The following is a 22,635-nucleotide window of genomic DNA, read 5'->3' as shown; positions in this document are numbered from 1 at the left end:
TATCATGATGTTATTCCTTGTTTTGCTTCTAGGAAGCAAGGGGTTTAGGAAATGACTTGGGCGGGTGCATCCCTGCGGCCGAAAAAGACACAGACGCACTCCCCAGGGATCGGAGAGGGCTCTCCGTCTTCCCGAAGATGCCGGGCCAGCGTCCGGTCCCCTCGGATGCTCCCGGTCCAGTCCCTCGTGCCCGAGGGTCTCCGGCGCCTTCCTAGACGCCTGGGGACATGCAGGGGGGCCTGGGGCGGCTAGAAAGGGCGGGAAGAACAAGGAAGAGGAGGGAGCCGGACTGCGCCTCGCTCCTCCGTGCCAAGGACACCGTCGCGGAGGCGCGGCCAGCTTCCCACGGATCGGACTTTCCGCCCCCGGGGCCGGCCGGCGGAGCTCCAGCCCCGTCCCCCTTCCCAGCTCCGGGCGGCCCCCAGGGCTGAGTAAGCCGAGAGGAGGGAGGGAGGCTGCAAGGATTTCCTGAGCGCTAAGGGAAGGAGGAGGGGACCGGGGCCGGAGGGACGGGAGCAAGGACCCTGAACCTGCCGCGGCCGCCTCCCCGCGAGCACTCGCACGCCCTCCCGACGCGCGCTCGGCCCCCGGCTGCCCGCCCCCCGGCGGCCCCCGCCCCCCTCGGGAGCCGCAGGGAATCAGGTCCCGGAGGAAGAGGGTAGGTGGGGAGGCGGATGAGGGGTGGGGGACCCCTTGACGTCACTGGAAGGAGGTGCCGGGGTAGGAAGTGGGCTGGGGAAAGTTTATAAATCGCCCCCGCCCTCGGCTCCTTCTAATCGAGGTCCGCAGAAGGCTCGGAGCGCTCGGGACGGACACTCCCCGGCGGCGGCGGCGGCGGCGGCTCGGAGCGGGCTCCGGGACTGGAGCGCAGCGGCCAGGGGACGCCGGGCTGCGAGGATTACCCGCGGACGTGGTGGTCTCCCCGGCCGGAGCCGGACAGGCGCTCTCGGGGCGGAGGACCGGAGTGCGCCACGACAGATCCGCGCGGCTGGGTCCGTGGCCCGCGAGCCGCGCGGGGACCGGGCGAGCAGGCCGCGTCGCGCTCACCATGGGCAGCTGCCGGGACGCCGGGGTCCTGCTGTGCGCGCTGCTCGGCGGTCTGCTGCTTACAGGTGAGGCGGGGCCGCGGCCGGTGGCCCGCGCGGGGCTGGGGTGGGGCGGCAGGCGGGCGCACCCTGGGGGCCGGGGCCGGGTGCCCGCGGGGAGGTGAGGCTGCAGCCCGGGGGAGCGAGCCCCGCCGGGGAACCTGGGACGCCGGTGGCGGCGGGCACGCCTGGGGGCCGCGGCGCCCTTCCCTTCCGCCGGGCAGGCGGGACGGGCGCCTGGGAGAGGAGAGCGGCTGGCGGGGGGCCGCTGGCACCGCGCTGGGGTCCGCGCCCCTTTGCGGCCGCTGCAGTCGCCCATCCTCTCCGCCCGGCTCCCGGGTCGGGTCTCCCCGCCCAGGCTCCGGGCTCGGGGAGCGCCGCGCGCTCGGACCTGCCTGACCCCCCCCCCCCCCCACAACAGCCCGCTCCCAGGCGGCCCGGCGGGGGGTCGGCAGGGCCCATCGGAGCCCGGAGCAGCGGCTCCCGGAAAGCCCGCGAGTCTGCCCGGGGGCTGGGCTGAGGCCCGGGCGTTGGCGATGTTGGGCACCGGCTACTGCGTCGCACCTCCGGAGGGGAGGAGGAGAGCCCACTCGGAGGGGGTCGCGTGCCACCCGCGAGCGGACAGATCCCGGGAGACGGCAAAAGCTGGTGCCCTTGGGCCCACGTCGGGTCCCCGGGCGCGAACGGCCCCGGGAACGTTCCACCAGCTTCCACTCCTCCCAGCTTCCACTCCTATCGCCGGGCCCCGAGCGCGCGGCGCGCAGCCACCGGGTGGGGCCTCCGCCGCGGGCGCAGCCCCAGGTCGCCGACCTGAGTGAACCTGACCGACCAGGGCCGTCGAGAACCCGAATCCCGTTACGTTTCGGAATTGCGAGCCTAGCCTTTAAATCCCGAGAGAAGAGAGGGAGGACGATTTGGACCAAAAGGTGCGGTTGGAGGAATTGGCGAGGTCCGCCCCTTTGCCGGGAGTTAAGGATGCCCGCGGCCGACCCGTTGGGACCCACGAGGTCATGCCGCTGTGAGTGTGGAGGTCGCCCCCCACCAAGGCGTCAAAGCCCGAGCGGACGTGGGGGCCTGGACTCGCCTTTTCTGCCCAGAGGGGCGGAGAGGCCGAGCCACTGGTTCAGACCCTCCGGCGTGGGGTGGGGGGGGGGGGGCAGAGAGCCGTTTTTCGGGCTCTTTTTCTTTTCAGCATCCTAGAGGAAAGGTAAAATATGAAATAAAATACAGTAACATCAAAAAAGGTATTGCAGTGATTCCAGGGAAGGAAAAGGTAGGGTCGAGCATCCTTTTTTTACATGCTTGTTAAACCCAAAAGGCAGTAACTTAAAAAATATTCTCTCTCGGTGGGAAGGACTAATTAGATCATCGGTTTCTAAATAACCAGTAACAGTTCCAATTAGGTTGGTGAAAGTATTAGACTGAGAGTCAAGGCGAAGTCCTGATGTCTGAGAACTCCCTGTAAGTTGGGAAAGTCGCTAACATGACTGTGTTAAATGAAATACTGCTTTTCTATTCCAAAAGTATTGTTTTTTGTTTTGAAAAGTCACTTATATTGAAGTATAGTTGTTCAGAGCACTTAACGTCTGAAGTCCATTCACCTGTTACAGAAAGGTAAATCTGGGTAAATCCCTGCGAATCCAAAAAACGGAGGGAGAAGTTTATGTTTCATTGGCTTTTGTGCATCACACATGGCACATCTTTACTTTTGTTTCAAAGCCGTGGTTGACCAGTGAAGTATATAGTTCTGTTCGTGATTAGGAGCAAGTTAGATTGGTAGATTTTCAGAAACCTGGGTAAAAGTCTCTTGAGACAACAGATTTTATTTTACTTAAACGAGGCAGACATCTTGGAAGTCTTTTGTTATTTAAAAAAATGTCTATGCGTTATAGCAAGAAAGCGAGACAAAACATTAGCCATGTGAGAACTCCTCTACCTGCTGGTTTAAGGACTGTTGTTTCAATGGTTGGGGCGAGTAATTGTTGAAGCATGGCTTTGTAAACCACAAGCTTCTCCACGGCTCACAGTAAAACAATCAGCTGCCTGCTTTGTAAATTGCATCAGGAGTTTTCAGATTTTCCGGAGAGGGGCTGCTTCTCTGGGGAGTGGTGTCCAGAAAGAGGCCAAGTTTCTGCCCCCACCATCCCCCTGGGGTTTACCAGGAGTCTGCTCATCTTCAGGTGCGGTATAGCCCTTGAGTATTTGTGAGTTAGTAATATTTTGTGCATGTGTGTGAGTATGTGTGCGTGCGCCGAGGTATAAAATAACCAGAGGCGCAGTCAGACAAAAAGATAACGCATTTCCCCCTAAAGATTACATTTACCTTCTTCCAAATGTCCTGAGAAAGAAAAGGGTAACAGTAATTCAAATATTTTCAAGTCCTCTATGTTGCAGTCCTTTCCCTCTACAAAGAGTACCTCCCTTACTCTGGCTCAAAGTCTCATTTTCTTACTTTAAAGGCACAATGTCCGTGATTAAGGACACAAACCCTTTTTTATCTGCCCCTATTTTTTTTGAGATTTTGAGCGACTGATATTCACAATTTGCTCGAATTGCAAATGCATCCCTTAATGAATCTTGTGAGGGAAATCTGCATTAGTAATACAAAGTTAAAATTGTGCATGAGTAGAATACTCATTTCCAAATAGAATGCCATGAGCCTTTCCTAATGAAGCTAATTTGACACGACAGTTTTTGTTGTTTTCTCACAGGTTTAGGAAACCATGCTTTTTTGGTAGTGTTTTCCGTATTGCATATTTGAAATGTCAGTTATCACCGTTGGCAGTCCACAAAGGGAGTTTTCCACTTGATGGATTGTGTTGCAGATGAAATGTAGGTGGTCACCTGCTATAGTTTCGTTCATATTTTTACCTTATTTATTTATTTATTGTTCTTTTAAGTTTTTTTTCTTTCCCTGTTGAAAGTTCTAGGACAGGCTAGCCAGTTTCTTTTCTAGCGATCACTAAGTGGGTTGTTTTCATATTTGAAAGTCAGAAGTTAGAACAGATGCCTATTTCAAGGCCCCTTTCGGATTCTTCAAGACTCAGTGAATGATTCCAAGAAGTAGACTGAACGTGGTGTTTTTTCTCTCTCCCTTTTATATTTGCATAGAGAATGGATGATAAGCCCTGTGATGTCAGAGCCGCAGCTATAATGATGAGCTGGCTTTCACCTGCTATCAGTAATCACCCTGCATTTGCTTTTTCATCTACCAGCTGGTTAACTTGGTCTTTAATGGGTTGCTGGAGCTAAGCTGTTAGAGGCTGTCTGAACCAGTCATAGTCATGGGCTTATTTTCCTTTTTAGAAGCAGAATGTGTAACTCTATGAAGCAAACTCTACTTCCTAACTCTGGTTACATTACCTCTTCTAAGGAGGTCGGTCATTTTAAACTCGGAAGAATCTCTTGGTTTTTAAAACATTCTCACTGACTTGATTCAAAGATAACTTTCTTCTAAAAATTTCAGATTTCAACAGGGATACTAAACCTCTATGTAAAAATTGGACCTATTTTGTGTAATTTTTTTTTAGAACAAACTAAATAATCACTTTGTTCTCCTTACCAAAGACTGTTGAGTCATTCTACATCTACTTTGAATGCATGTAATAGGGCAGTTGAAAATATGTTGCAAACAATTGGTTTTATAGTGACCAAAAAAAAAAAAAAAAAAAAAAAAGCAACGTCCTTGAGGAAGGTTATCCAACATATTGCCTGGTTGTCTCTGATGTTTACCCGGGCTTAGGAAGTTCTGCAAAGCAGGAACAAATAACAAAGTAAGTAGTTTCTGTGATGCTTTAAACTGAGATGTGTATGTGAGCGGGCATAAGAGTGGAGAGAAAGTGAAAGAAACTCTTCGCACTTGGGTGTTAAACGCAAAGCTCACTGGCGTTAGGTCCAGTTGCGTGGTCAGGAGTTGATGGGATATCAAGTAAACATCACCTTGCAGAGTGCTTGTCATTGTGGACAGGAGAGGAAGGACCTGTGAAACAACGCATACGTTATTAGGAATTTGTTATTAGCAATGGTTGAAAGCATTAAAAGCATCTGTTGCATTGCTTTAAATAATTAATAGAACAGGATAGTCCATTCCATCCCACTGGTCTTAGGATACTAGTGAGGCTTGTAAGGAATGACAAGATCTGCCAAATGCTTTCCAGGATCACTGTTGATTCCTCACACACTTGGGTGCCTTGGAGATTGCATGCAGCTGATGGAATTACTGGATTTCATACCAGATTGAGGGAGGGGAAGGAAACGGGAGGAATGGGGTAATTGAGGGAGGGATTGAAAGGAAAGCCTCTGGCTTAGCATCTGGGACTGCAGGGGGGTTTCATTAAGGAAATGGTTCCATTGAGTCTGCTGAAGATAGTGGACTAGATTTCCTGCATTGCTGCTGGGGCGGATGTGGGGGGATGTCAAGAATTCCTGGGGATTTCCCATCAGTCTTGGTAAGCTGGATGCCTGAGGGCCATATCTGATGATTGCTCCTTTCCTTGATTTTGAGCTCCTTGCGAGATCTGATCTTGTCTCTCAGACACATGCGTTGTGAGAGCTAGGTGTTGAACCTCGTAGATCCAACCTGCTCATTTCAGAGATGAGAAAACCCACCCAGAACGGTTCAGTGTTCCCGCCCCCCCACCCCCAAAGTCAGCTGGCTAGTGGCAGACCCAGGAACGGATCCTGACGTTCACAGTAAAGATCACATTTCTTCATTTCTGTGTTTCCTCCACCCCAAGCGGAGTAGAGATGTTCAGATGTTAGTTGAATGACATTTTTATAGTGCTAATGTTTCTTTTTAAGCGCTGGCGTCTGTTTTTTGAATATGAAATTTTCTCCTATCTTCTTAAAGAAGGGATTTAGGTGAAGAATATCAAAATTATGGGGCGTCTGGGTGGCTCCGTTGGTTAAGCAGCCAACTCTTGATTTTGGCTCAGGTCACGATCTCACGGTTCTCGAGATGGAGCCCCTCCTTGGGCTCTGTGCTCACAGCATGGAGCCTGCTTGGGATTCATTCTCTCTCTGCCCCTCCCCTGCTTGCACCCTCACTCTCTCTCAAAATGAACATTTAAAAAAAAAGGAATATCAAAATCATGGCTGCTCGCTAGTACACGGATAGATCTGGTGAGCGAGTCGATTTTCCTTGTGAGCTGTTAGAACCCTTCTTTTGAACTGCTGTGGCTGAAACAGTTACAGCCTCCCTTACTGGCTTCATCTCTCACCACTTCCCTCCACACCCCCTGTGACCCGGCTACACGCAGCCCTGCCCACTCAAATGACCCACCGTTCTTAACGTGGGCCTCGTGCATTCATCACTCTGCATTCATGCCGTTTGCCTGCAACACCCTTTCCCTGTCTCTGCATGGCCTCCTCCCCTGCCTTCGAAGTCCTTCAAGAGCTCAGAAATCATCTCTTTGAGCTTTTCCTTAGAGCTGCAGACAGAATTTATGGTTCCTTCTGCTCCTGCATGCACACTCCTCTCTGCGACCCCTAGATAGACGCCCCCCCCACCCACACAGCTGTTCTCACCTGCATCATTACTGTTCCGCTTACGTGTCTGTCTCCTTGTTCCCTTTTCTTTGGCGCCTAGTGTAGTGCCTGGTCTGGGGGCCCTCAGTAAGTATTGGAATCCAGGAAAGATGTAGCCACCCTGCCATTTCAAGGAAGAGATCTCTCAGGGCCAGACGCGAACTCATTCCAGTACATTAATGGACTTCTGCCTGTCTAACCGGCCTCGGCTCCCGTGGATTCCTTAGAGGGACTGTTCTCAAGAGATAATGTTGTCTGCAATGATGATGTCATAGTAAGTGACTGTGACTAAGATGGAGGAAATGGGCTCTGATTGTCAACTCTCTGAGATGCCTATCTCCTGTAATCCCCTCCCGTTTCGTGCTGGTGCCTCACTGGGTGCTCTGAGCTACCGAAGCCGGGTTTCAGTCCACACAGAAGTTCTGTCTTAGCCTCTGTGGGTGCGGTACCCAGCACCGAGGCTTTGCCCTCCAGTGTATTCTACAATTGTTTGGAACAACCGTGCTCTCCTGTTTTATGGTTTGACTTCCTCATCCTTCCGTAGACTCCGAGCTGAGTCCATGGTGCTGGGCTGTGATACAAACCCAAAGAGAGACCTGGCCACACGCAGAACTGACATTGTGTTTCCACTGGGGCCTTTGTTACTGGATCAGGCTCGTCGGCCTGAATTCCCCTTTCCATAGAATAGGTTCTCTTCAACCCTCCGTGTAAATCGGTTGCTGCCAGGACCACTGTGCTACGTAAGTGTGAGACATGTTCTTAGAAACCTGCATCTTCTGGGCTGGGACCACAGTGGTGCCCCCTTTCCTCCTTCTCTGGCCCCACACTTTGCACATGCCCCCCAAATGATCCAAAACAAGCTTCTCAGAGTGTGGTCCGTGGCCCAGCAACAGCAGCATCCCCTGGGAACTTCATGCATCAGAGAGTCTGTCTTTTAATAAAGTCCACTGATGTTTTGTTTGCACAGTAAAAACTGAGAAGCACATTAAAAAGTGGTGTCAGGATCTAATTCCTCTTCGTCTACAGCCTCGACCTTTGACCTGTGTGGCTAAGGGACTAGATGGGGGGCCAGCCGGGAGCCTCTTCTGCCTCCTGCATTGTTCTTGTGCCCTTTCTTCTGCTGGGACACCTGTGTCCTACTTCGAGACTCTTTTTATAAGATCTTAGACTTGGCTTGGACCTATAATCGAAGTAGACAGAGGTCGTCGTCTTGAAGGAAGACCATCGTTAACCACCAAACCATGGGTGGCAAGATCAGGTTCTTAGAAAATGCAGACTTGGTGCAAAATAGTAAAAATGGCATGAAATAGATAGGTTTCAGTCATAAATGAAAGCTGCACGAAGCATTTGCTTTCAGAACAAAGTCACTTGGTGATCCCAAGCAGCGGAGGCATGTGTCCTTCTCCGGAATCTTTGTTGTCACGGAGGTGTCCCTGTCTCCCTGTGTCGTGCTACTATTGACGAGAGGTTTTTGTGTGTGCTTCTCGCTGGCTTGAAATGTAACGTGTTTTACACTCATGTTCTTCCTTGTTTCGTATCGCAAATCTTGGCAAACGCTTTTGTCTTTTCACAGACTGCCACGGTGCTTACAGGCACTTTTTCTCCGCCTGGTTTCTAGCCTTCTATTTAACTGCTGGAGCATGAGCGGGTTTCCTTTCGAGCTACAGACCCACCCATGTGGTCCACGCCAGCAAAGCTATCCCAATGATCAGATGCTTCTGTGGAAAGGGGCCTGAAGTGAACCTTGTATAAATGAAAAGCCTCGGCTTTTGGAGTCATTTAAACTCAAGGCCACCTTTGTAGCAAAATCCTGATAGGTAATTAGTCCGCCAGTTGGTTTCTGTGAAACCCTTAGCCTCTTGCTACGGACATGGTCCCCCACGTTGGCTCTACGTTAGAATCATCTGGGGAGCTTTTAAACATCTTGTCCTGGCTGCACCCCTTACCAATTCAATCACGCTCTCTCCCGTGGGACCCAGGCATCAGTAATTTTGAAAGCTCCCTCGGCCGGCTGAGGTTAAGGGCCTCCTATTTTGTCATCCCTCGAATCACCTGGAAAGCTTGTTACCCTAGCGTGCTGGGCCCCACCCCAGAGTTTCTGATTCAGTGCGTCTGGGGCGGGGCCGAGAATTTGCATTTCGAACGAGTTCCGAAGTGTTGCCGATGCCTCTCATCCAGAGACCACGCTTTGAGAGCCACTGTCCTAGGGGCTGATTTGAGAGGCCTGGCCACCTGGGAGGCCCAGGTGCCAATCTGTGAAAGGTTCTAGGTCATCGTGAGGTAGAGGAAACGATTTCTCAGAATTTCTGCTAGGAGCAGTATGCGTCAGCAGTGTGGCAGAAGGAATATTAGGGTAAAGCTTGGGGGCATGTAATCAGTAGAAGTGGCCGAATTGCCTTCTGAGGAAAGCGGGTCTGGTTTCCGGGTGGGATATGTGAGTTTGGAGCCGGAACTGAATGGCAGGTGCGGACAACAGAGCTAGTAGTCGTCATTCTCTGCTCCCCGACCGAGCGCTCAGCCTTTCCTCTCTCTAAATATTGGTAAACGTCCACAGAGTCCTTTTGAAAGGCGTCCTGGGCACCCGTGTACCTCGGGCCAGCCCTCCTACCCTCCGGGATCCCCACACAATGCTCCGCCCTCTGTAACTGAGTTGCTGTGTCTGTACTTCCTTTGCTGGGGTCAGGGTCCCCCACTTGGGTGGCTGAATCCTCCTTGTTGGTTCTGCTGACTCTCGTGCTGTGCCTGGGGGTCTGTCCCCATTGCTGAGAAGAGTTGCTGCGTGGCTGGAAACAGAGCTGGCCTCCTGTGATACGGAACTATGTGCCGAAAACTTTCTCGTGAAACCCCAAGAACCCGAGGGGGAGAGGCTCCATGAGGCATTCAAGGCCTCATGTTAGGTGTGCTCCACTTGGATACCAAGTTCAAATATAGAACATGTTCTTTACCCGCTACTGAATCACTGCTTCTGCAGGGCTGAGTCATGGTAACAGTTGTATCCATCATCCATTACGGTGTAATGGGCTGGCCCAAAAGTCTACGGCCTTCAACAGTAATTCATTACGCCTCCATGAGTCTGTGGGTTAGGGATTTGGGCTGGGCTTGGCTGACGGATGTTTCTGGGGTCTCCTCTCTGGATCCCTCACGCAGCTGCAGCCCCCTGGCATTTCGACCAGGACCTTGGCACCGGCTATCACCGGGCCTCCCTCCACATGTGGTCTTTTTCCATTCGGTAGTAGAGCCCAGGCTTCTTTACATGAGGGGAGGGGGGGGTGCAAGAGGGTGTCCGTGGAAGCCTCAGGCCCTTTGAGGCCTGGACTTCGCAACTCCTGCGACACCACTCTGCCTCATTGGGTTGGTCAAGAGCAGGTCCTGACCCAGAGTCGCGGGGCGAGGAGACGGGCGCCTGTCTCGGAGGGAGCAGCTGCACAACACTGCGGCCACGGTTGTCAACCTGCCACGCCACTGTTAGCTCGGTTAGCTTTTCTCTTCTGTCTAGACATCGGGGCTGGCGTTTGGCCAAGAAAATACTAGTGAAGGATGCCTTGACCGTCTGAATGGTCTCCCGGGTTGAGACAGCTTTTCCAAGAGCTTCCGAGTCCTCAATCGTACGATTAGGGAACAGGTCACGGTGAAGGTGACACACAGTGTTGGGGCTGCTGGCCTCTCACGAATACCGTGATACCAGCGAGAAAGCACAGCTGACCCTCAGATTTGGAGTGGGGGCAGCTCTGAACTTCTCTGACTTGTATCACGGGGTCTCTGGTGGAACGCCTTCTGGAGGATGGGGTGAGGCTGCACCCCTTGAGGAAGGGAGAAAGGAGGAACCTAACCCCTGTGGATTATCGGGCGCTTGGATACGTATCTGTGATTTGACTCCGTCCTGAGAGGCAGGTACAGTCCTCTTAAATACGAGGGACCTGAGGCTTCCATAAATTAAATTCTGAAGCTCACAGAAGTGGTAAGTAAAGCTGGGATTATTCTGGTCTGATGTGGCTGACTCCCCAGCCCCCTACCCCCGCCCCCATGCCTTACAGCCTAAATGAAAAGGAGAGAAGGGAAAGAGCGTGGGTGAGAATGTGCTGGTCTTTCCCTTCTGTCAAAACTATCTCTCCTTGGAGGTTTGCCATCTGCAAAGAATGTGAGACGCCACCGCTACCCGAGCCTGAAGCGGCCTCGGGAGATTCCACTCCTGCATGTGGCAGGCTCCAGTCAAGTCTCCATTGAGACGGGATTTTAATCATGTGGGTTTTCTTATCTTGGGGATGCAAGGCCCCTCCAAAACACGCAAGTCAAGAAAGGATCCCGAAAGCCAGTAAGGACATGATTTTTGTTTGTTTGCTAAGAACATGACTTGGGGTGAGTTTCCAAACTGCTTTCCTGTTTGTGACTTTCCGTAATTCAGATTACGGAGAAGGACTGGTGAGCCACACCAGCGCTGTGATTCTAGCAGGTCCTCTGAAAAAGCCGGGGGCTGCCCTCTCTGCCAGTCTGCTTCCAGGAATTAAATGTCTACTTCTCTGTGCACCTTTTAGATCCCGGAAACCTCAAAGACTTGGGAGTTTTTTCCTAATGAGACTGGAGCACAGGGAAGGACCCTGATGTGTGTTTGACCCCAAAGGCAGATGTCACATGCCCTGGGGGAGGGGAAGGGGGACGATGGGTGGACTAAGCCCCTCCCAGGCGCAGGCTCTACATCTGGTGAACTTCTTCACAACCGTCCAACAAGCGCACTTTTAACTTTGCTCTTCACAGATTGAAACCCTGAGGGTTTGCTGAGGGTCACACACTTCTGGAGTGCCCAGGCCAGGATTCAAACCAGGTCATTCCGATTTTGAAATTGGTGGCTCTTTCCACCGGCATGTACCCAACATATCTTGAATGACAAAATCGGGGAATTAAGGAAGACCAAAGAGTTTGGCTTCTGGTGTCTAGAATGAAAATCTCTGTGTGTGAGAAAAACACAACTGTCTGAGAGCATCTTCTAGAGGGAGTTACTTTTCAGTTGAGGATGGACAGAGCACAAGTTTTCTTTTTTCCTTCCTTCCTTCCTTCCTTCCTTCCTTCCTTCCTTCCTTCCTTCCTTCCTTCCTTCCTTCCTTCCAACTTGCAAATATACTATGCAGCAGCATTAACTATAGTCGTCCTGTTGTACATTGTATCTCTAGATGATTTACCTTGCTGATTACCATTATCAAAAATGGACGCATCTTTTTCAAGCCCTGTTGTGTCTTGGGCCTCTCCTCCCCAGCTAGATCATTCTTTTCAGGTATTCAAACCTGCAAGAAATCGAGAAAGAGGGAAAAGTGTTCTGCTTCTTCCTTGATCGACCACTTGAGAGAATCTTTTCAATACCAGAATATGGCCTCATTCATCCAAATCTGAGAAAAACCCTGTCCTGCCACCTGTGGAGGCGTTTTAGTGTTTGTTCCAAGCAAACAGTGGAAAATGTAGCCAAATAGATATATACCTTGGATGAAAATTATAAGGACTGGTGATATATATACTCTTTGATTTTTTTTTTGTTTTCTTTTTCTAAGTTGGCACTAGAGAAACGAAAAGTAGATGTGAACAATTGGAAAGGCAAGGTTGTATTAGAAGAGATTGCAAACAACTTGAAAATGCATTGTAAACTCTAGTTATGGAATTTTGCCTGTGATTAATGGCATTGTTTTCTTTTGGGAAAACACTGGATAACCCTCTTTTCCACGTAACATCTCCTGCTGGATCGGATTTTTGTTCTCTGTTGTTCTTTGGAAATGTTTATAGCTTTGAAATCTTTTCCATAGGGAATTCTTTAAAAAAATTTTTTTCAATGTTTATTTATTTTTGACAGAGAGAGAGACGGAGCATGAGCAGGGGAGGGGCAGAGAGAGAGAGGGAGACACAGAATCCGAAGCAGGCCCCAGGCTCTGAGCTGTCAGCACAGAGCACAGAGCCCGACGTGGGGCTCGAACCCACGAACCCTGAGATCGTGACCTGAGCCAAAGTTGGACGCTCAACCTACTGAGCCACCCAGGCACCCTTCCATAGGGAATTCGACTAGAACTAAGAGAAAAAAAGAAATGCATGGGGATTGAGTAATTGGATGGTCCTAGAATGGACCTTATGTACCTCTAACTTCTTGGGGGCTAGAGAATATCTGACACACGTTGTTGATGTGCAAATCAGAGCCGGTTGTTCCGCACGCTCCCCAATCCCATTTCCTGTCCTGGCACCTGGTAAATGAGAAATAGCCTCTGCAAAGTATTTGTCACACAGAGTCACTTAGAAGGCAAATGAGAAACTCAGGAAACTCCCATAAATGCTAATTTTCAGGAACTTCTAACTCACCTTAGCCTCTTTGGATTGACGTTACACTTAGTGATTCTGTGTCCAGGTATGTCTTTTTAGGGGCGACGGAATCCCAAAACGCAGAGACAGTTGTTTTGGGTTTTGAATGTGTTTTACAGGCCAAGCAGGTGGGCAGATGATTGCCTTGCTAGAAGAATTCACTCACCATTTGGGGGGAATGTTAAGTCTAAACGTGGGATGGGAAATTTCTTTTAAGGAGTATATTTTCTTGGAATGTTTTGGAATGCTGTACTTTCTGCTGTGATTACATGAGGGGAACCATGGATCATCTCAAATTTAATTCTCCTGATGCCTATTGCATAACCAGTCTTCTTTCTAAGTATATGTGCAACTTCCCCTGTGAATCTAGCCACGTGAAGAAGACTTATTTTAGAACATTGTAACATACTCGCTTAAATAAGGTGCTCAAGCCGTTGTGGTCCATTAACCCATTGTATCTTATTTCAAGATGCAAACATAGTTGTGATTGTTGTGCTCCGTGTTGGTCACTGAAGATATGTCTTATTTTGTGAAGTTCGTGGAATTTTCCTGACGTGAATCCCTTAAGTTAGTGAAGAGTTTAGGACTTCCTACGCTCAAAAATATGTTCTTTAAAAACAAGGTATACATAGTTAGGAGGTGATCTCTGTGTGTTGACTTAGATAATCTCCTACGTTTCTTGGTATTCACCTAATCTGCTTCTAGACGATTCATGACCTGAGGGGCCCCCCCAGGGCTGAGAGCCCTGATTCATCTTCCCAGCTATGAATTCAGTACGGTGCCTGGCACACAGTAGTCACTCAATAAATGCTGGTGGACCTGAATGAAACTGTATCATAGCCATTCTTCTGCGGTTTCAGAGGCCCTTGTAGGAGTCACGGTTCCACATTGGTTCACTTTCTAAGAACCTGTGTGGGCGTGTGGAGAGGAGGCTGGCAGAAATCTGTCCAAGAGCTGGCAGTCGGTCAGTCTCCCAGCACACCTGTAATGTTTGTTCCTTCCGTGCGGGCCATTCTCTGATTCCAGTGACCCCTTTCTTATCTTCGGCTGAGCTGGCCATGTTCTCTTGAATTGAATCTAAACTCAGGATTCAAGGTGAGGATTTAAGCTGCTCAGCCACTAGAGAAATGATTCCCAAGAGCTGTTTTCTTCAGATGAGCCCTCCCTCTGGAAAACTCTTAGCTGGTCAAGGTTCCCAAGCCCAGCACAGAAGGGAGACAGTTGACTGGGAATCCTAATTTTTAGGTACACCAATTCAGCCTGATGACATTAGGTAATGTTACCGCCACTGTTGTTGTTTTTTGCCATCTTGGATAAAGACATTTGGGTTGAAGACTGTTTCCTCTTGGCTCTGGACCGTCCCCAGGGTAGGCTAGGAGGACAAGACAGGTGAGGAGGAGAGACAAGTCCCGACTAATGTAATCCTACAAGGGAAAACTGAGCTTTTTTTGTTTTTTATTCCTCTCATTGCTTCACCTCCACCCTAGACCTCTTCCAGGATTTCCAAAAGCACAGCATGACCTGGGCAGATCTTCTAGCGAATGTTCCCTGTGGCTTTTATTCTAGTGGCCGGTAAAGCCAGATAAATCCCAGATTTTAAAAAATATGCAAACCAGAGCATTGGAAGAAGACAGTACGGCTCTCTCCTCTCAGCAAAGAGGTCAAGGAAAGCAGAGTTGTTCAGGGAAGAGCATTAAGGGTAGTTGATAAAGGAAAACAGTTGTCTGAAGGAAAGATGAAGCTTCAGAGGGTTTGAAGGTTTGGAAGTCTTCGAAGGAGAGAGAGAACCAAACGTTACCTTTAGCGAACACACACTCATTCTTCAGGTCTTAGCATCAACACTATTCTTCTGTGAGAACGTCCCTCAGTCCCTGGGCTGGGCTAGCTGCCCCACATCTCGTACTTTGCTGTGATAACGCACAGATATTATGTAGTTTTATATTCATATGTGAATTAATTAGCAAGTATGAAATTTTATAATCTACATACACTTGTATATATGATATTACATATGTGTATCTTTATCTCTCGTGCAGCCTGATTTACAAGCACTTTACAGAAAGTGATCTTGTTCATCTTATCCTGGCCTTCTTTTTGTATATGTTTAAGATATTAAATGGAGGAATAAATGCTGAGGTTTAAGATCAGAGAAATCACCAAGGTGAGGGGTGAGAGAAAGGGGTCATATCGGGAATGTAGCAGGAAAAAAAACCAGGGCTGGCTGGCAGTGAGAGAGAGATAAGAAGGATAGATAAATGAGAGAAACCAGTTCCCAGATTCCTAGGATCGTGGTTGAGAGCCCAGCGCTTAACCCAGTGCATCAGTCTCATGTCCGGGAATTGGTGGCTTAACTTTACTGGCGACTGGGGACCTTCCTACCTCTCTACAGAGTTCTTCCTTCCGGTTTTATGTAACTTCTGCTTATGGGTTTTGGGCTTGTCCTCCAGCGTCAGCTGATTCGTAAGTTATTTTAAAGCCCGTTAGGTTGTGCTCGCTTTGGCAGCACATATACTAAAAGCCCGTTAGGTTGATGGCCAACAGGTAGCGGAAGTTGGTGTTTTGTTTTATTTTTTTCTTCCATCAGAGGTGTGATATCTTGGATAGTATCAAAACTGCTGATTCTAGAAATGAAATTCTAGGTAGGTTAACGAGAGTGTATGAGTAAAAATGCCCTGAGAACTAAAATCAGTATCCTCCCAGTTTGAGGTATAAATGACTGTAAAGTCTTTTATGGATATTTGTAAGGAAGGCCTTGTTATCACCTACTGAAGTGAACAAAAGCCATTCAGTAAATTATTTCTTTCAAAACTGAACTACTAATGCAGGAGGTGGGTTACTTTCCCTTCTAGAACCTTGGCTCTCAGCAAAACGTGTAGAACATTAGTTCCACCTGAGACAAGATTTATTTTTAAGTTTGTGAATCCGTAAGAAGATTGTCCAAATTTACTGTGTAAATTAAGCGAGTCTTAAGAAAACGTGGAAATTAAAGGAAGCCAGAATTAAAAAGAACAATTCAGTCGGCATAGTCGTCCCATTGTCTAAGCGGGATTAGTCTCCAAAAACTGCGTGATGAAAAGCAAGTGTATTTCAAATTGTTTAATTTAGAAGGAAGCTGATTTTGACAACAGAAACACAATGGTCAAGAATAGTGTTTTAACGAGCCTTAGAAAGTATGCTAACATAGCTTTCAAAAACTCAATTCCCCTATGATGGATAACTTCATTGCACACACTTGGCCATTAGATCACAAGGGTCAGAGGGTTTGTATATATTACTGGTTACAAAGGCAGAGATCTCTCAGCTCGCCTCTTAGCGAGGGAATTTATAAAGCACCTCTGTTACAGACCATTTAAAGTACTCCAGAAGAAAGTTCTCGATGTAGCTTAGGCTTCCGAAGCTGGATCAGTGTGAGCCTACAATGAACACGAGAACCGTATCACACTCAGCCTGCCACGCTTTTGTTTTTCCCGTTTTTATGTGCAAAGCAAGTGGTACTTTGTCATTCTTAGTAATAGATTATAAGGCTGAAGAGTATGTGAAAAGAGACCAAACGTTGGTAGACTGTGGTGACGTTTTTGGCTTTTCCTTGCTGGATAGTAGAGTTAAGGTGCACTCTTGCCTGCCTTCCTACTTGTTTTCTAACATTCCTCATTTTATGACACACAGATCTTAAGGTGTTATTCTGGATTCAAAATTAAATCTTCAGGGGCGCCTGGGTGGCTCAGTCGGTTTAAGCGTCTGACTTCGGCTCGGGTCATGATCTCGCGGTTTGTGAGTTCGAGCCCTGCATCAGGCTCTGTGCTGACAGCTCGGAGCCTGGAGCTTGCTTCGGATTCTGTGTCTCCCTCTCTCTCTGCCGCTCCCCTGCCCACGCTCTGTCTCTGTCTCTCAATGATAAAGAAGCATTAAAAAAAATTTTTTTTAATTAAATCTTCAGCATCGTGCATTTTTTATGGTTATTTAATAGCATCACAATATACAACTCCATGATATATTCATTTTTTTTTTCCCAGAAAGAACTGTGTGTGAATCTGCAGTTTATTTGTGTTACATAACAGATTATAGGCAGGGACTACACATAATTTAAAAGTTCCGGGGCGCCTGGGTGGCTCAGTCGGTTAAGCATCCAACTCTTGATTTCAGTTCAGGTCATGATCTCATGGTGATGAGATCGAGCCCCATGTAAAGCTCTATTCTGAGCGTGGAGCCTGCTTAAGATTCTCTCTGCCCCTCTCTCCCACTGGCACATACATGCTTTCAGAAATGAATGAGTGAATGAATGGATGGGTGGATGAATAATCCAACCCTGTTCATATGCTTTAACCATTCTTTGGCAAGCTCCCATGTGGAAATGATTAAATATTCTCCATATCTTCTCTGGGATGCTTTCCTTCCTGATAGAACCCACAGGGATCCGCGTAAATAACCTGGCCCTGAAATTCGGATACCTGCTCCCGTCATCTCCGTAGATGCCTGGCCCTTTGGCATTGAACAGTTAATAGACACAGAGCACTTGGTAAAATACTTGATAGTAGGCCCAACTGTAATCCTAATGCTGTGCAGAAGGGAGAAAACTTTAGGTTTAAAATTGTGGGTTGCATTCACGCTGTACTATGCTTCTAGACTGATAATTGTTTGGATTTGTATGAAGGTTGTAATCATTAAAAACATTTTTTTTCATGACGTGTAGTTGACATACAATGTTGGATTAGTTTCAGGAATAGTTGTCTATTTAAAAATAACATGGAGGGTGCCTTTGGCAGAACTGAAACTTGTGCTCTAGACAAGAGATTAGAGATTAGAAGGCTGATGGTAAGGCATTCCGTGCATTCTGTTAATACTGCCACCATTTCTAATAACGCAGCTCTATCCAAATGCTCTCTTGGCCATAAGCATTCTGTCACTGACCGCACTGTGTTGTTTCAGAGCACTGTGATTCTGAAGAGGACGTAGCAAGTTCTGAAAGATGAACAAAACCGTTGCTTCCATTAAACCAAGTGCTGTATACTTAATCTTACACATACTGCATGCGTTTTTCTTGAAACGGCACTTCGACTTTTCAGGTGTGCATACGCTGAAATTTAATACATTCTGAATCTCAGGCACTCATAACCTGAAAACTAATACATTCTGGCCTGAATTAACTTGCGATTCGACGTGAGCGACAGCAGAACACTGTCGGTGACTGTGATCCATCCTATACGAGGTGGCTCTGGGCCCCGTTTCCCCACAGTCCTCCAAACGGTAACAACTGGGCGAGAACAGAGGCCAACGGGGTTACGCCCCAAATGTACTGGGTTTCCTGCTATTGGTAGAGAAGCACTACCTAACAGACAAAGCCTTCCTCTGTGCATTTTTAGAGTGTGAAGATTGGTCTGTTCCTCTCCCTTTGCATAACCAGATGCAGGTCTCCCAGACTTCTCTACTAAATACTTTACGAGCTCCGTCTCGTGCCTTGTCAACCAGATCTTAACCCTTGCTCCGGGCAGCTCAGATCACTTCCGTGACATCGTATGGTAAATTGAAATGACATGTTGTTAGACAGCTCTGTGGAGGTGGTTTTTGACCTCCTTCAATAAAAGAGCAGCGGTGTGGGAGTAGAGCCTTTTTTGGGAAAAGGTAACTTCTTGGTCGGCAGGAGATTTCTCACTGACCAACCTTAATTAACTCTGATGTCACATGAAAAGGAGCTGTGCACGGGTACAGGTCACTGGGAGGGTAGGCTCCTGATGGTAGTGCAGTGACAGGCCTAATGATAAATGAAGGCTCCCTGTTAAACCATGACCCTCCGAGAAGCCAGCGTTAAGTAAAAAGCTCGGAGAGGAACGCTGAAGACGTGCCCCCTCGTAAACATTGATAGTAGGAATGTCGGTGTTACGAGAGTACGTCTCTCTTGGTAAACCTCTTAAACCATGCAGAATTCTTTCTTTTAAATAACCTTTGTAAAAGGAAAATGAAGGCGGCCAGTGACTCACGCGTGGGTAGAGTGAAGACTGTCCAAGTTCTGATTATTTTAGACATCGGCCACATCAGAGGCTAATAGCGTGTCCTCTGTGCCTTGTGCTGCAAAAACTATGAATTTTGTTGATGGACAGTTAAAACACAAATGGTAAGGCGGCTTTAAAACACACCGTGGCAGAATTATTCAAGCGGACGTATCTATGGGGTATGTGCCAACACTAACTGCTGAAATTAACATTTAAATAATTTCATAATCTCTTCCCTTATTTTTTTCCCATTGAATTCAAGGCACAAATGCCATGTAAACGACGATTTAAAACTTTCTGCTAAAGCATGGGGATCAGACACTCGACATCTAAAGTCTAAAGATTTGGCGGTTACTTCGAATAGTAAAATCTCTAAAGCCAGAAGCCAGAATTCTTTTTTGTGGATCTGGGTAGTAAAATCGAGAGCTTAACATCACGTAAGACGTAAAGGACGATAGCCAACCCCTGGGATTAGCAGCTTTCTACAAATTAAACGTATGGTTGCTGGACAGCAGCTACTTCAACATTCAGACCTTTGTAGACCCCGAGATCCATCACACGATTACTCTAATGTAAAATATCCTGTATTTGTCCATCCAAAAGTTGCCAGTAATCTTATCAACATAAGGGATTAGTCAGCAGTAAGTCAGCAGGAGCTCCGTGCCATTGCCAAATACGTGTCGGCTTCTAAATCCCAGCCAAAAAGAGCTCTCCCTGTGTCTAAAACAATGAAGGAAACAATGCAAACATTCACCCCCCCCGGACCTTTTACACAGCTACACCCGCTTCCCCCCCATACCTAAAACAACGTTGACCTTTTCACAGAGAGAGGTGTATGCATCCGAGTCAGGAGGTGTGTATGTGTGCATGTATTTAGGTTAACATCCTTTTTTTCTTTCGGAGTTTCCTTGACCTAACGCCAGTTGTTTGGGGGGGGGGGAAACTAACATTTTGAAAATTAACGTTTGGCTAACCGTGGACTCAAGCTATGCCGCTGCTGTGCAGATCCCCATGGCTTTCCTGTCTTCCATGTGGTCCGTTGATAGATGGAATATGAACCCTTGGGTCTTTCTCCCATCATGCTGGAAATGAAACATGCATTATATGTATAAATACATTTATAATGCCCTCGTGCTGCCAGCTTTGCGGGTGGTGGGGTCTTCGCTTAAGACTGTCGTTCTCATGGTGCACTCGCTTATAATGTACCCTTTATGTTACCTGGTCAATACTTTAATAAAGGCACAACACGGAGGTTGAGACTAAGGTTCAGCTTCTTTTTTCTTTTTTATTAAGCACTAGAGCCCCCGCAGGAATTAGATCCCAATCAACAACTTTGGTAGTTTCTAGAAATTTGGTTCATCTGCAGTTGCATTCGTAACCTTTCTCCCACCCTTGCCTCCAACCAGAAAGATTCTATAAAACTTAGTCTATGGGACTTACGCTGTTAATAAAGTGCATCTTGGGGAAAGACTATCTTCCTTTATTATGAATTATGCTTAATTAACCTCATACAACCTTGCTAAAGGCTCATGGTCTTAAAATCAAATTTTGGAAACATGATACTTGGGGATTTATACTTAGATAAAGAGGTCATTTATCATGTAGGATTATGTACTGTTGAAAACATGCAAAATCAAAGACAGATGCATCTCATTTGAAATAAATCTGATCTACAAAGCTTTGCGTTAAAAACGTAAATTAGAATTCAATTTTAATATGAAGGGAAACACCGCTAGGTTTCTACAGAGAGCTCTAACAACAGTTTTCAATGTGACTCAGTTTGTTAGAATGCCAATTTCAATGGTTACAATTCAAAATCCACCATTAGAAGTGACTTAACATCGAATCAAATTAAAAAGGTTGTCATTCGGGGCAACAGTGAGGTTTTTTTTTGCAATATGTTTGTAAAACTTCTAACACATAAAGAGTGATGTTACTGAGCATGAAGGAAAAAAATCAGCCTTCTGCAGCTTGAAGCTGGAAAAATAGTATAAAATCTAACAGTGATAGAGAAGTATGTAGCAACAAAGTTCAAAATAGCTCCATATTCCGTGTCTTCAACTTACCTGATTACTTTAGTCATAAGATTTTATTTTATTTTATTAATTTTATTTTATTTACTTTTTTATTTTATTAATTTAATTTAATCTTACCATGTTATTTTGCTTTAGGTTTCATGCCCAGCCTGGAGCCCATAAATGGGGGTTGAGCTCAGAATCCTGAGATTAACACCTGAGCTGAGATCAAGAGTTGGACGCTTAACCGATGGAGCCACTCAGGCTCCCCATAAGTTCTTTATTTAAAAAAAAAAAAAAAAGTTTTGAGATAAAATTCACGTACCATGAAACTCACCATTTTAAATCGTATAATTTGGTGTGGTTTTAAAAAATGCTTGCTTATTGATTGATTGATTGATTGATTGATTTAGAGAAAGAGGGAGAATGTGGGAGAGGCAGAGAGAGAGGGAAAGCGAGAACCCCAAGCAGGCCCCATGCTGTCAGCCCTACATGGGGCTTGATCCCACGAACTGTGAGATCCTATAATTCGGTGTTTTTTTTTTTAACGTATTCAGCATTGAGCAGCCATTGCTGTAGCAGGATTCCGGCGCAGAGGGTCGGGACACCGAGACTCTCCTCTCCAGGAAGCAACTTGATCTGTGCCGGGACTGCTCCGTTGGGTTCGTAGCCGAAGACCCGAAGAGCTGAATGCCACGCGGCGTAGTTTTTTTTAATACGTTTTCTCTTTCTCTGTCTCCCATGTTTGGTAACACAGAAACATGCAGTCTGATAAAAAGTGGTCTCGTGGTACGAGGTCATGAGGGATGTTATCACGTACGCGTGGAGTCAGGTTGCCTTGAGGTTGTTTTTGTTTTTGTTTATTTTCGATCCTTAGGGAGGACACACCACCGCTATCTAATTTTAGAACATTTTCACCACCCCAGGAAGAAGCCCCATACTCTCCATTTTCTTCTTCCCCTGCCCCTAGCCACCACTAATGTATTTTCTGTGGATTTGCCTACGCCAGACATTTCAGACAAACGGAAGCATGCGGTGTGTGGCCATTTGTGACAGGCTGCTTTCACTTAGTGGTGTTTTTGCTTTGGGTTCTCAAATGAGAGACCTTTCTCTTCTCACAGTCTGGAAGCTGGAAGTCCAAATCTGAGGCATCAACAGGTTTGGCTTCTCCTGAGGCCTTTCTCTGTGGCTTGTAGACGGCCGGCTTCTCCCTATGTTCTAATATGGCCTTTTCCTTTTTTGTGCACCTGCATGATATTTTCAAGGGCCATCTAGGTTGTAGTGTGTATAAGTACTTCATTCCTCATGTGTATTTTTGACGTGATTTCTAACTTGTACGTGCGTATCCGTGACTGTAATCTCCAGATCATAGAGCTTTTAGGCTGGAAGGAATTCTGAAATTCTCAGGCCACCCCCCTCTGTTGGCAGATGAGGCACCTGAGGCTTACGTGATATGCCCGTGGCTACCACAGTAGCTAAGCTGGAGAGATCAATGATGCTAAACAAAAACTGGAAAAATCTGGATGTTTCATGATTTCTATCTGAGTAAGGCCCCTTTCTTACAGAGAATAACCCTTTGATTTCAGTATCGTAGAAGCAAAGGAAGGGGCAGGGGGGCGTCTGGAAGAAAGAGGAGCTGAGAGGTTTATCTTGAAACTGCATTCAGCCAACAAGAACACTATTTTTACTCAG

At 47.3% G+C, this 22,635-nt stretch overlaps 1 protein-coding gene across 2 annotated transcripts in view; it reads left to right on the top strand.

The window, feature by feature from the left end:
* Positions 1 to 236: 236 nt before the first annotated feature.
* The window catches only part of FLT1 (fms related receptor tyrosine kinase 1), a 174,591-nt gene continuing 152,192 nt past the window's right edge, over positions 237 to 22,635 (top strand). The window contains exons 1-2 of one of the 2 annotated variants that reach the window (XM_053212052.1): positions 237 to 431; positions 782 to 1,112. In XM_053212052.1, the coding sequence (XP_053068027.1) occupies positions 1,049 to 1,112 (64 nt within the window). In that variant the 5' untranslated portion in view covers positions 237 to 431; positions 782 to 1,048. Of the gene's footprint in view, positions 432 to 487; positions 659 to 781; positions 1,113 to 22,635 lie in introns of those variants that run through there. The other variant, XM_027064615.2, reaches the window with a different exon arrangement.

The sequence above is a fragment of the Acinonyx jubatus genome, chromosome A1, assembly GCF_027475565.1.
Source record: "Acinonyx jubatus isolate Ajub_Pintada_27869175 chromosome A1, VMU_Ajub_asm_v1.0, whole genome shotgun sequence".
In the NCBI taxonomy this organism is placed as follows: Eukaryota; Metazoa; Chordata; class Mammalia; order Carnivora; family Felidae; genus Acinonyx; species Acinonyx jubatus.
Note: the sequence above shows the minus strand (reverse complement) of the source record. Positions and strands in the feature narration are given on the sequence as shown.